Source organism: Carcharodon carcharias, chromosome 19, assembly GCF_017639515.1.
Source record: "Carcharodon carcharias isolate sCarCar2 chromosome 19, sCarCar2.pri, whole genome shotgun sequence".
In the NCBI taxonomy this organism is placed as follows: Eukaryota; Metazoa; Chordata; class Chondrichthyes; order Lamniformes; family Lamnidae; genus Carcharodon; species Carcharodon carcharias.
The window spans coordinates 91,886,093-91,899,384 of record NC_054485.1 but is presented as its reverse complement, the minus strand read 5'-3'; the positions used below and the strand labels follow the sequence as shown (position 1 = coordinate 91,899,384).

At 60.0% G+C, this 13,292-nt stretch overlaps 1 protein-coding gene across 3 annotated transcripts in view; it reads right to left on the bottom strand.

Moving 5' to 3' along the window:
* Positions 1-1,523: 1,523 nt before the first annotated feature.
* The window catches only part of vars2 (valyl-tRNA synthetase 2, mitochondrial), a 46,000-nt gene continuing 34,231 nt past the window's right edge, over positions 1,524-13,292 (bottom strand). For all 3 annotated transcript variants that reach the window (XM_041212823.1, XM_041212824.1, XM_041212825.1), the window contains 5 exons: positions 11,748-11,957; positions 10,546-10,657; positions 9,917-10,089; positions 2,773-2,922; positions 1,524-1,985 (listed from right to left, as the gene is read on the bottom strand). In XM_041212823.1, the coding sequence (XP_041068757.1) occupies positions 1,905-1,985; positions 2,773-2,922; positions 9,917-10,089; positions 10,546-10,657; positions 11,748-11,957 (726 nt within the window). In that variant the 3' untranslated portion in view covers positions 1,524-1,904. The remainder of the gene's footprint in view (positions 1,986-2,772; positions 2,923-9,916; positions 10,090-10,545; positions 10,658-11,747; positions 11,958-13,292) is intronic.

Here is a 13,292-nt window from a genome sequence, read left to right as displayed (position 1 = left end):
ACTCTCGCTAGTGCAATCACAACTTTCCCATAGTGTGGTGACCAGAACTGAACAAAATACTCTAATCAGTCAACATTAAGCGGCTGACAGCCCAAGGCACTAGTGGGATAAAGTTTCAGACTCGAAGGAGCCAAGCACAGTCCAGAAAGGAAGTGGGACTGACATGTTAATCTCAGCAGTGTAAATAACACAGGTTCAGCCTCACACTATATAGACTGCATAAAGAGCTGAGATCTCCAGAAATTCTGGGCCACAGTTTCACTGTCTTAGATGAAATACATCAAAGGGTGGGGTGAAAATACTGATCTTTCATCCTTGATATTAATCCAGCCCAGACAGAGCTGCCAAAAAATTGTTTTGCACCACCCTTTCCTTTCAGAGACTGGGTCAGACACTGTCCTTTCCCCCTCTGGGACGGGGTGAGACAGTGGGTCAGACACTGTCCTTTCCCCCTCTGGGACTGGGTGGGACAGTGGGTCAGACACTGTCCTTTCCCCCTCTGGGACTGGGTGGGACAGTGGGTCAGACACTGTCCTTTCCCCCTCTGGGACTGGGTGGGACAGTGGGTCAGACACTGTCCTTTCCCCCTCTGGGACTGGGTGGGACAGTGGGTCAGACACTGTCCTTTCCCCCTCTGGGACTGGGTGGGACAGTGGGTCAGACACTGTCCTTTCCCCCTCTGGGACTGGGTGGGACAGTGGGTCAGACACTGTCCTTTCCCCCTCTGGGACTGGGTGGGACAGTGGGTCAGACACTGTCCTTTCCCCCTCTGGGACTGGGAAGGACAGTGGGTCAGACACTGTCCTTTCCCCCTCTGGGACTGGGTAGGACAGTGGGTCAGACACTGTCCTTTCCCTCTCTGGGACTCGGTGGACAGTGGGTCAGACACTGTCCTTTCCCCCTCTGGGTCTGGGTGGGACAGTGGGTCAGATACTGTCCTTTCCCCCTCGGACTGGGTGAGACAGTGGGTCAGACACTGTCCTTTCCCCCTCTGGGACTGGGTGAGACAGTGGGTCAGACACTGTCCTTTCCCCCTCTGGGACTGGGTAGGACAGTGGGTCAGACACTGTCCTTTCCCTCTCTGGGACTCGGTGGACAGTGGGTCAGACACTGTCCTTTCCCCCTCTGGGACTGGGTGGGACAGTGGGTCAGACACTGTCCTTTCCCTCTCTGGGACTCGGTGGACAGTGGGTCAGACACTGTCCTTTCCCCCTCTGGGACTGGGTGGGACAGTGAGTCGGACACTGTCCTTTCCCCCCTCTGGGACTGGGTGGGACAGTGGGTCGGACACTGTCCTTTCCCCCCTCTGGAACTGGGTGGGACAGTGGGTCGGACACTGTCCTTTCCCTCCTCTGGGACTGGGTGGGACAGTGGGTCGGACACTGTCCTTTCGCCCCCCCTGTGTATCTTGAATGAAGCTCAAGTAGGTTTCTGTAAACTGGTTCTCTCTCTCTCCCCTGTGAGAATGACTTAACTTCACTACCAATCTGAATAATCTGTTGATGAGCAGAATCAGACAGCACTCCAGGCTCCATGCACAGAGGCTTTATTTACAGGCAGGTTCATAGTTCCTGGAAGGCGAGCACTTGCCCAATCTAGTCCTGAGATGTCGATGCACCCTCCATCCCCGGGCACACACACACCAGGTCCTGCATCATAAGCGTTTCAGCCCCAGTCTTCAATGGCACAGCCTCGGCCCAGAGACGCAGGCTGCAGCCTGGGTTTGGAGTTGCTCCCTCCCCGGGTCTGTCACTCAGTTGCGGTGGTTGTTGCTCGACCGAGACAGTCCTCACTGACAGGGCCCTCCAGCAGACGAGGGGGGTGGCAATCGTTGGCGTCTCCTGGTTTGAAACCCGGCTCTCCGCATCGCTCGCACCGCCGGGTGGCGTTTCCTCAGGCCCCTGTCACCGCGGTTTGTCTGGGGGCTTCTCGAAGCCGCGGATGGCCTGCGTCACTCGTTCCAGCTCTGCCTGCAGAGAGCAGACCTGCAGTTTGTGGGGTGGGGAGACGGCGGAGGTTGTGGGGGGGGGAAACAAAAAAGCACAGGTCAGTGACGCCACCCATCGGTCAGGTTCCCAACACTGGCTGCACACACACTATGGAAATGTCATCAGATGGTCACCGACCTCCCCACCCCCTGCACTCCTGCCATTGGCCACTTGACACATCCATCATCTCCTACCCTTGCCAACTGGACAGCGGATAGCCTCTTTGTGACTCAATTGGATAATATCGACTGTCAGTCAAGCTTGGGTCCCGCGTCTTCTACATAACAAAGGGCAGCCATAAAATCTTCTAACGTTAGAAACACAAAGCATCCTGGAGACGAATCTTGGATTCCTGGAGGCTCCAGGGCCAACCCCTGGAGGGTTGACAATCCCTAGTCGCCGATCTACATCCCTTCAGATGCAACCCCAGATGGCAACGACAGAGGGGCAAAGGAGAGTGAATCAAAATTACCACGGGGGTCACCGTGTGGTAGTGATGGACACAACGGAGGTTCCTCGGTAACTCGGGTAAGCGCACGTGACTGGCGCTGCAATTGCGCGGCGCACTACCTTCAGCCCTGCCCATCGTTGCCCTATCCCCACCCCGGTGCCAGATGCCAGAAGTGAGGTATCCTGACAGGCTTCGGGGCTGAGCGGTCAAGTTGGCCCCAGTACCTGCGGTCGGACCAAGCCATGCGTGGAAGGTCACAGTAACCCGGTCAATAGCATCCCTGCCGGTCAATCAACCCCCCCCCCTCATGCTCAAGCACAATCCATGCCTCACCTTCTGGGCATTCTCCTCTCGGATTCTTTCTGGAACCTTCTCTTCATAGCCGGGTATCTGGGTCCTGCTGATGGCAGTGGAGAGCTGTGCCCCAATCCGCTGCTGCCTCGCCGATAGTTTCTCCAACTCCTTCTGTGGATCGATGAGGCCCTGCCAGGGGACAAGGTTACCTGGGTCAGCTGGGAGTCCAGTGTGTGAGGTTCGGCCCTCACCCCCAGGCCTGCCACCACCTCTAACCACTGCACCGGCCCGGTTCACCCTCCCACCCTGAGCTCCGCCCCCCCCTCCCCCCCAGCTCTGCCTCTCTCCCAGCTCCACCCCCCTCCCCCAGCTCCGTGCCCATCCCCCAGCTCCGTGCCCATCCCCCAGCTCCGTGCCCATCCCCCAGCTCCGCGCCCATCCCCCAGCTCCGTGCCCCTCCCCAGCTCTGTGCCCCTCCCCCAGCTCTGACCCCTCCCCAGCTCCGACCCCTCCCCAGCTCCGTGCCCATCCCCCAGCTCCGCGCCCATCCCCCAGCTCCGCGCCCATCCCCCAGCTCCGCGCCCATCCCCCAGCTCCGTGCCCCTCCCCAGCTCTGTGCCCCTCCCCCAGCTCCGACCCCTCCCCAGCTCCGACCCCTCCCCAGCTCCGACCCCTCCACCAGCTCCACCCCCCTCCCCCAGCTCCGCGCCCATCCCCCAGCTCCGCCCCCTATCCCCCAGCTCCACCCCCCTCCCCCAGCTCCGCGCCCATCCCCCAGCTCCGTGCCCCTCCCCAGCTCTGTGCCCATCCCCCAGCTCCGTGCCCATCCCCCAGCTCCGTGCCCATCCCCCAGCTCCGTGCCCCTCCCCAGCTCTGTGCCCCTCCCCCAGCTCCGTGCCCATCCCCCAGCTCCGTGCCCATCCCCCAGCTCCGTGCCCATCCCCCAGCTCCGTGCCCATCCCCCAGCTCCGTGCCCCTCCCCAGCTCTGTGCCCATCCCCCAGCTCCGACCCCCACCCCCAGCTCCGCCCCCTATCCCCCAGCTCCGCCCCCTATCCCCCAGCTCCGCCCCCTATCCCCCAGCTCCGCCCCCTATCCCCCAGCTCCGCCCCCTCATCCAACTCACACCACAAGAGGTTTACCCCCTCCCTCCACCAGACTACCCACTCCCTTCCCCACAGTTTGGGCTTCCCCTCCGGATTGAACCCCACCACCCGTCCACCCACCCCCCCCCCCCCGCCAGCTTGTCTCTCCCTCAAGGCTTACACCTCCCTCCACTCGACTTCCTGGCTTGACCTTCCCACCAATCACACGCGGAGAGAGGTCCAGAAGCACATGACACCAATAACTACGGATGGGAACGGGGCGGAAGGGCCTGGGAGGTGGGGAGCAGAACAGAAGGGAGTGGGGAGCAGAGGGGGCTGGGGGAGAGAGGTGAGGGGAGGGGGCTGGGGAGAGAGGGAGCGGAGGGGGCTGGGGGAGAGAGGGGAGCGGAGGGGGCTGGGGGAGAGAGGTGAGGGGAGGGGGCTGGGGAGAGAGGGGAGCGGAGGGGGCTGGGGAGAGAGGGGAGCGGAGGGGGCTGGGGAGAGAGGTGAGGGGAGGGGGCTGGGGAGAGAGGGGAGCGGAGGGGGCTGGGGAGAGAGGGGAGGGGAGGGGGCTGGGGGAAGAGGGGAGGGGAGGGGGCTGGGGGAAGAGGTGAGGGGAGGGGGCTGGGGAGAGAGGGGAGCGGAGGGGGCTGGGGGAAGAGGGGAGCGGAGGGGGCTGGGGGAAGAGGGGAGGGGAGGGGGCTGGGGGAGAGAGGGGAGCGGAGGGGGCTGGAAAGAGAGGGGAGCGGAGGGGGCTGGGGAGAGAGGGAGCGGAGGGGGCTGGGGGAGAGAGGGGAGCGGAGGGGGCTGGGGGAAGAGGGGAGCGGAGGGGGCTGGGGGAGAGAGGGGAGCGGAGGGGGCTGGGGGAGAGAGGGGAGCACAGGGGGCTGGGGGTTGGAGGGAGCGGAGGGGGCTGGGGGTTGGAGGGAGCGGAGGGGGCTGGGGGTTGGAGGGAGCGGAGGGGGCTGGGGGAAGAGGGGAGCGGAGGGGGCTGGAAAGAGAGGGGAGCACAGGGGGCTGGAAAGAGAGGGGAGCGGAGGGGGCTGGAAAGAGAGGGGAGCGGAGGGGGCTGGGGGATGGAGGGAGCGGAGGGGGCTGGGGGATGGAGGGAGCGGAGGGGGCTGGGGGAGAGAGGGGAGCGGAGGGGGCTGGGGGAGAGAGGGAGCGGAGGGGGCTGGAAAGAGAGGGGAGCACAGGGGGCTGGAAAGAGAGGGGAGCACAGGGGGCTGGAAAGAGAGGGGAGCGGAGGGGGCTGGGGGATGGAGGGAGCGGAGGGGGCTGGGGGATGGAGGGAGCGGAGGGGGCTGGGGGAGAGAGGGGAGCGGAGGGGGCTGGGGGAAGAGGGGAGCGGAGGGGGCTGGGGGAGAGAGGGGAGCGGAGGGGGCTGGGGGAAGAGGGGAGCGGAGGGGGCTGGGGGATGGAGGGAGCGGAGGGGGCTGGGGGAGAGAGGGGAGCGGAGGGGGCTGGGGGAGAGAGGGGAGGGGAGGGGGCTGGGGGAGAGAGGGGAGCGGAGGGGGCTGGGGGAAGAGGGGAGCGGAGGGGGCTGGGGGATGGAGGGAGCGGAGGGGGCTGGGGGAGAGAGGGGAGCGGAGGGGGCTGGGGGTTGGAGGGAGCGGAGGGGGCTGGGGGAAGAGGGGAGCGGAGGGGGCTGGGGGAGAGAGGGGAGGGGAGGGGGCTGGGGGAAGAGGGGAGCGGAGGGGGCTGGGGGAGAGAGGGGAGCGGAGGGGGCTGGGGGTTGGAGGGAGCGGAGGGGGCTGGGGGAAGAGGGGAGCGGAGGGGGCTGGGGGAGAGAGGGGAGGGGAGGGGGCTGGGGGAAGAGGGGAGCGGAGGGGGCTGGGGGAGAGAGGGGAGCGGAGGGGGCTGGGGGAAGAGGGGAGCGGAGGGGGCTGGGGGAGAGAGGGGAGCGGAGGGGGCTGGGGGAGAGAGGAGAGCGGAGGGGGCTGGGGGAAGAGGGGAGGGGAGGGGGCTGGGGGAGAGAGGGGAGCGGAGGGGGCTGGGGGAGAGAGGGAGCGGAGGGGGCTGGGGGATGGAGGGAGCGGAGGGGGCTGGGGAGAGAGGGGAGGGAGGGGGCTGGGGGAGAGAGGGAGCGGAGGGGGCTGGGGGAGAGAGGGGAGCGGAGGGGGTGGGGGAGAGAGGGGAGCGGAAGGGGGCTGGGGGAAGAGGGGAGCGGAGGGGGCTGGGGGAAGGAGGGAGCGGAGGGGGCCGGAGAGAGGGAGCGGAGGGGGGCCGGAGAGAGGGGAGCGGAGGGGGCTGGGGGAGAGAGGGGAGCACGGAGGAGGGGCTGGGGGAGGAGAGGGAGCGGAGGGGGCTGGGGGAGCGAGGGAGCGGAGGGGGCTGGGGGAAGAGGGAGCGGAGGGGGCTGGGGGAAGAGGGGAGCGGAGGGGGCTGGGGGAAGAGGGAGGGAGGGGGCTGGGGGAAGAGGGGAGCGGAGGGGGCTGGGGGTAGGAGGGAGCGGAGGGGGCTGGGGGAGAGAGGGGGCGGGGAGGGGGGGCTGGGGGAAGAGGGGAGCGGAGGGGGCTGGGGGTTGGAGGGAGCGGAGGGGGCTGGGGGAAGAGGGGAGCGGAGGGGGCTGGGGGATGGAGGGAGCGGAGGGGGCTGGGGGATGGAGGGAGCGGAGGGGGCTGGGGGAGAGAGGGGAGCGGAGGGGGCTGGGGGAGAGAGGGGAGCGGAGGGGGCTGGGGGATGGAGGGAGCGGAGGGGGCTGGGGGAAGAGGGGAGGGGAGGGGGCTGGGGGATGGAGGGAGCGGAGGGGGCTGGGGGAGAGAGGGGAGCGGAGGGGGCTGGGGGATGGAGGGAGCGGAGGGGGCTGGGAGAAGAGGGGAGCGGAGGGGGCTGGGGGATGGAGGGAGCGGAGGGGGCTGGGGGAAGAGGGGAGCGGAGGGGGCTGGGGGATGGAGGGAGCGGAGGGGGCTGGGGGAAGAGGGGAGCGGAGGGGGCTGGGGGATGGAGGGAGCGGAGGGGGCTGGGGGAGAGAGGGGAGCGGAGGGGGCTGGGGGAGAGAGGGGAGCGGAGGGGGCTGGGGGAAGAGGGGAGCGGAGGGGGCTGGGGGAGAGAGGGGAGCGGAGGGGGCTGGGGGAAGAGGGGAGCGGAGGGGGCTGGGGGAAGAGGGGAGCGGAGGGGGCTGGGGGAGAGAGGGAGCGGAGGGGGCTGGGGGAAGAGGGGAGCGGAGGGGGCTGGGGGAGAGAGGGGAGCGGAGGGGGCTGGGGGAAGAGGGGAGCGGAGGGGGCTGGGGGAAGAGGGGAGCGGAGGGGGCTGGGGGAAGAGGGGAGGGGAGGGGGCTGGGGGAAGAGGGGAGGGGAGGGGACGGGAAGATGGGGATTTCTGGTGAGTTGGAGGAAAGTAATGAAAATTGGGAAAGGAATGTCTTAAATGAAAGACAGAGCCTGCTTCATTGAACAATGAAAGACTTGCATTCGTATAGCAACTTTTCTCAATGACCGGACTTCTCAAAGCACAGCCAATGAGGTACAACATTCACTGCCGTAATGTCACCGGTACCGCGAGTGCTGGAAATCTGAAATAAAAACAGAACGTGCTGGAAATAACGAGCTGGTCTGGCAACAACTGCGGAATGGTTATCGAACTGAAACATGAACCGTTTCTCTCTCCACAGGCACTCTCGGACCCACTGAGAATTTCCAGCACTTTCTGTTTTTTCCCCAGTTTTCTTCAGGAAGTACCAGCGCGCGGAGATGGGGTGAAGGATTTCCTGCTGTGCTACACCATTCTGTAACTCAATATGAAACTGAGCATGGAATGGGCCAATGAATTTTACTGCTGCTAAGCGCGGGGTGGTACTTTTTCGTAGAAAGAATAAGGCATCCACAGGCTGCTTGGAAAACAGACGGCTAAACGGGACGGAGGGACTGGGGGAATCTGGAGCTACGGATTCGCAAACTATTAAAAGTAGGTTAACAACAGGATATGAAAAGCAAATCGAGCACTGTGGTTAATTTCTAGAGGGATTGAATTCAAAAGCAGAGGCTTGTTAAGGGGCTTTGGTCAGACCACAGTCAAGATCGCTAGCGAACCATACTATTTAAAAAATAATAAAAATTTCACCAGTGAAGGTGCAAAACCGATCTCCTAGGACAAATTTAACTACTAAGGGGTTATAACAGTGGGGAAACATCCACCAGGCTGGTGCCCTTTTCTCTGGAGAGGGGAAGAACGGTGGGGAGGGGCTGGGGGGCAGGGAGAGCTGAAAAAGATCTTTAACGTTATGAAAGGGTTGACATGAAAAAGAAACTTCTCCATCCAAAGGGGTGGTGAGAACATGGAACTGAAGTGGTTTGAACGAGGAGCATAGATGCATTTAAGAGGAAGCCAGATAATGCATTTGAGGGAGAAATGGTCAAGTTAAATAAGGAAAGATGGGAGGAGGTTAAGGAGGAACATAAAAACTGGTTGAAACATCTGGGATAAATGGCCATATGTTGTGTGCCATATATCCTCTGTAATCGCACGTAAAGATGTTTCTATTTGTCAGGAAATTCAAAGCCAAGGGCCTTAAATATAAGATGGTTACTACTAAGTCCAGTGGGGAACTATGAAAAATGTGAATATTGATGAAAAATGTTACCTAAGCTTTTTGGCTTCAGAACAAACACAAGAATACCAAATTTCAAAATGCAACACTCCAATTCTGAGAAACGTCTTTATCCAGAGCATGGTTAGAATGTGGAACCTGTTACCGCCTGGAGTCATTGAGGCAAATGGCATTAATGCGCTCAAGGGGAAGCTGGAAAAGCACACAAGGGAGGATACGATGATAGGGTGAGATGAAGCACAGGTGGGAGGGGGCTCATGTGGAACATTAAAACCCCTGCACGGACCCGATGGGTCAAGTGGCCTATTTGTGTGTTATAAATTCCACGCGCTTGTATGGATCAGCTGCCTCATGTTTAGACAGCAGCTGTTCTCCAACAGAGGAATCTGGTGAGTCGATAGTCGGGATGTTGCTACGCTTCCCTGGGCCTATATTAGTAATCGCCAGTGTCCTGGGTCGAGGGGGCTTATCAGATCCCTGGTATTCGGCAGGACCATCCCCAACCCACAAGCTCCACCATTCAAAAGGACAAGGGCAGCAGGCATATGGGAAGTTTCCTTCCAAGCCACACACGCCATCCTGCCTTGGAACTATATCAGTGTCCTTTCACTGTCGCTGGATCAAAATCCCGGAATTCCCTCTCTAACAGCAGCGCAGCATCTTCACCACATGGACTGCAGCGATTCAAGAAGGTGGTTCATCGCCACCATCTGAAGGCTGTTAGAAATTGGACAGCCAGACAGAGGCGTACACTGGAGTCTGGTCTTTGTATTCTTACAAGCTTTTAATTACAGAGACTAATATTGCATAATACCGAGCTCCAACCAACAACACTTCCTTCAGCCTGTTCCTTTATTATCGATATATTATAGTTGGGCTTTGGGGCGGTTGCAGAAAAAGAGAAATGTGAATGGCGCCAGGGATGAGGAACTTCAGTTAAGTGGTTAGATTGGTGAAGCTGGGCTGTTCTCCTTGGAGAAGATTTGACTTGAGAGGAGATTTGACAGAGGTATTCAAAATCATGAGGGAGGTTCTGAACAGAGTAGATGGGGAGAAACTGTTCCCATCGGTAGAAGGGTTGAAAACCAGGGAACGCCGATCCAAGGTGATTGACAAAGCAGCCAGGGCCGGCATGAATAATAACCTTTTACGTAGCGAGTGGATAGAGTCTGGAATGCAGTGCCTGAGAGTGCGGTGAAGGCAGAGTCAACCAAGGCTTTCAAAAAAGAGAACTGGACAATTGCCAGAAGAGGAAAAGAAACTGCAGGGCCACAGGGAAAGAGTGGGGCAGCGAGGCAAGGTGATATGATCTTGCACAGAGCTGGCAGGGGCAAGATAGGGGCTCTCCTTCTAGGTCAAAACCGTTCTCTATGAGCACAAGTGAGTTTCCAATTAATACCCACCAACTGAATACAACGAACACCTAATTAATGCACAATTAACAAAAGAACAAATCAGGGACGAGCAAATAAATACACTAATCAAACTTACTTTTAAAACAAAAAGAAGAATAAATTGGCAATGATGTGTGTGTCCTGACTGCCGCCTACCTTCAGGAGCAGGTGAACCTGACAGTGCTGGTTGACAACTGCAATCGTGCAGCCCACAGGCGCATCCCCTCCAGGGGTCAGCAACTCCACGGAGCCCGAGCGAGACAGCGTCTGGAGGGGGCCGAGGAAAGGTCCCAGCCTGCCTCCCACATCCTCATCGCAGGAGATGTACACTGTGGATTAACACAGAGGAGCCCGTTAACTCAACGCTGGGGAGGGGCAGAGAGAGGGATCGGACCAGTGTCACTGAACAGAGGCGGAATAGAGGAATGTTGCCAGGTGGCTCCTGGGACACACAGCCTTTCCGGAGACAGTCTCTGAATCCACTCCCGGTTCCCAAAAGGTGCTGCTCTCAGCCTCATTACATGGGGCAATTCCCATCCCCGCGCTGAGCTCCAACACGTCCTTCAAACCCGTCGCTGCTGCCCGTTGAGGGTCCCAGAGGGGGAGGCCAAGTGGCTACATCGGGACCAGGACTAGACGGTAGCACTGGGGCTCGGTGCCTTATTTACCTCCACACTCTACCTCAACGCTCGGACGTTTATCCTGACGTTGTACCCAGTGCCCGTGTGGTCATCGGCCGTGCGTATACACAACGCGGGGACCGCTTTTCCCCGGCGGGTACTTACGTTCCGGTCGCGCTTTGGTCAGCTGATAATCGGCACGCACTGCTCGCACCACACGGACCACTTCCTGCACAAACAGGAAGTCCGACTCTTCCTGAGGATAATGCCAGTCCGGCTGAAAGAGAAAGGACAATATCCGTTACGCTAAACGCCACCCCTCACACCCACCTGCAAGTGGCATGGGGGGGGGGGGGGCGGTGCATCAGCCACTGGCGTAACTGCAAACCCACTCCCCTTCAATCTCCTGGCTGGCTCTGAATCAGCAGCATCTGGTGCTGTGCTGAGGCACAAAACTCAGTGATGGCCTGGGGTCCAAACAGCAGCCGTGCTGATTTAAGCCAGGTGGCAGGAAGAGGAGAACGTGGAGAGGCGCTGAACAAGACAGAGACTGAGACATGCTCTGGACATTGGATGAAATGAGAAACTACAACACTGAAGCCCCAAAGTGGAATTATCCCAAAACACACATGAAGTAACCACCGTCAGAATGAGCAGCCCATGAACAGAGAAAACCCGGGAGCTAAAAACAGCTCCATGTAACCCACACCCCCACTGTCGCAACCCCCCCACCCCACCCAGCTCCCAGCCCCCCACCCCACTCATCCCCACAACCCCACTGACCCAACCCCCACTCCACCCAGCTCCCAACCCCCCGGCCCACTCATCCCCACAACCCCACTGACCCAACCCCCACTCCACCCAGCTCCCAACCCCCCCACCCCACTCATCCCCACAACCCCAGTGACCCAACCCCCACTCCACCCAGCTCCCAACCCCCCACCCCACTCATCCCCACAACCCCACTGACCCAACCCCCGCTCCACCCAGCTCCCAACCCCCCACCCCACTCATCCCCACAACCCCAGTGACCCAACCCCCACTCCACCCAGCTCCCAACCCCCCACCCCACTCATCCCCACAACCCCAGTGACCCAACCCCCACTCCACCCAGCTCCCAACCCCCCGGCCCACTCATCCCCACAACCCCACTGACCCAACCCCCACCCCACCCAGCTCCCCCGCCCCACACAGCTCCCAACCCCGCGCCCCACTCATTCCCCCACACCACCCAGCTCCCCAACCTGCCCAGCAACCCCCCCCACTCTGACCCAGTTGACCCAGCTCCCTGTCACCCTATCATCCCAGAATCGCCCAGATCCAGCTCCCCCAATGTTACTCCACCCCAATGAACCCCCCCAACGTACCAACTCACTGACAGATGGATACCGGGTGACACAGATACTGGGCTGGCGGTGTTGGTGATGACTCGGTAACCGCTGCCAGAGTTCCTCGGTTAGATAGGGCATGAACGGTGAGAGCAGGCACAGAGCCCGCTCGGTGCTTAGGTACAGAATCTGCTGCACACTCTCAAGCGGTGACCGCTCCCCACTCCGCAGCACTGGCTTCACACACTCCTAAAACCGAAGGAGAGGAAAAATCAGCAAGGAGCGACAAGAGATAGGGAGAGGAAGCATCAGATGACAGGTGAGGACGATGAGGGGAGGGGGTGCGGGGAGGTGTGGAGGGGGGAGGGGGAAGAGAAAAGGTTGCGGATGGGAAATAAAGAGCAGGTAATGGATGGGCGGGGTGGAATGAGAGGGGGCAGAGACCAGGGGACGGGGTGGGGGGGGGCAAGGGAGAGAAAGGAGGGTGAAGGAGATAGGTGGGGGGACAGAAGGAGAAGACAGATGTGAGGAAGAGTGGGAGCAGAGAGAGAGGAGGGACAGGGGAGGGGGCGAGAGAGAGAGAGAGACGGGGAGGGGGCGAGAGAGAGAGAGATGGGAAGGAGGGCGAGAGAGAGAGAGAGAGACACGGGGGAGGGGGCGAGAGAGAGAGAGAGAGAGAGACGGGGGTGAGAGACAGAGACGGGGGAGGGGGCGAGAGAGGGAACTGGGGACAGAGAAAGGGAAAGAGACAGTAGAGAGGGGTGAGGGGCTGGTGAGAGGGAGAGCAAGAGATAGTGAGAAACATACCCTAACGCAAAGAGGCACAGTGAGAAATGCACCTTATCACAGACAGTGAAAAATGCACCTTAACACAGACAATGAGAAATGCACCTCAACACAGTGAGAAATGCACCTTAACACAGACAGTGAGAAATGCACCTTAACACAGACAGTGAGAAATGCACCTTAACACAGACAGTGAGAAATGCACCTTAACACAGTGAGAAATGCACCTTATCACAGACAGTGAGAAATGCACCTTATCACAGACAGTGAGAAATGCACCTTATCACAGACAGTGAGAAATGCACCTTATCACAGACAGTGAGAAATGCACCTTAACACAGACAGTGAGAAATGCACCTTATCACAGACAGTGAGAAATGCACCTTAACACAGACAGTGAGAAATGCACCTTAACACAGTGAGAAATGCACCTTATCACAGACAGTGAGAAATGCACCTTAACACAGACAGTGAGAAATGCACCTTAACACAGACAGTGAGAAATGCACCTTAACACAGACAGTGAGAAATGCACCTTAACACAGACAGTGAGAAATGCACCTTATCACAGACAGTGAGAAATGCACCTTAACACAGACAGTGAGAAATGCACCTTAACACAGACAGTGAGAAATGCACCTTAACACAGACAGTGAGAAATGCACCTTATCACAGACAGTGAGAAATGCACCTTATCACAGACAGTGAGAAATGCACCTTAACACAGACAGTGAGAAATGCACCTTAACACAGACAGTGAGAAATGCACCTTAACACAGAGAGTGAGAAATGCACCTT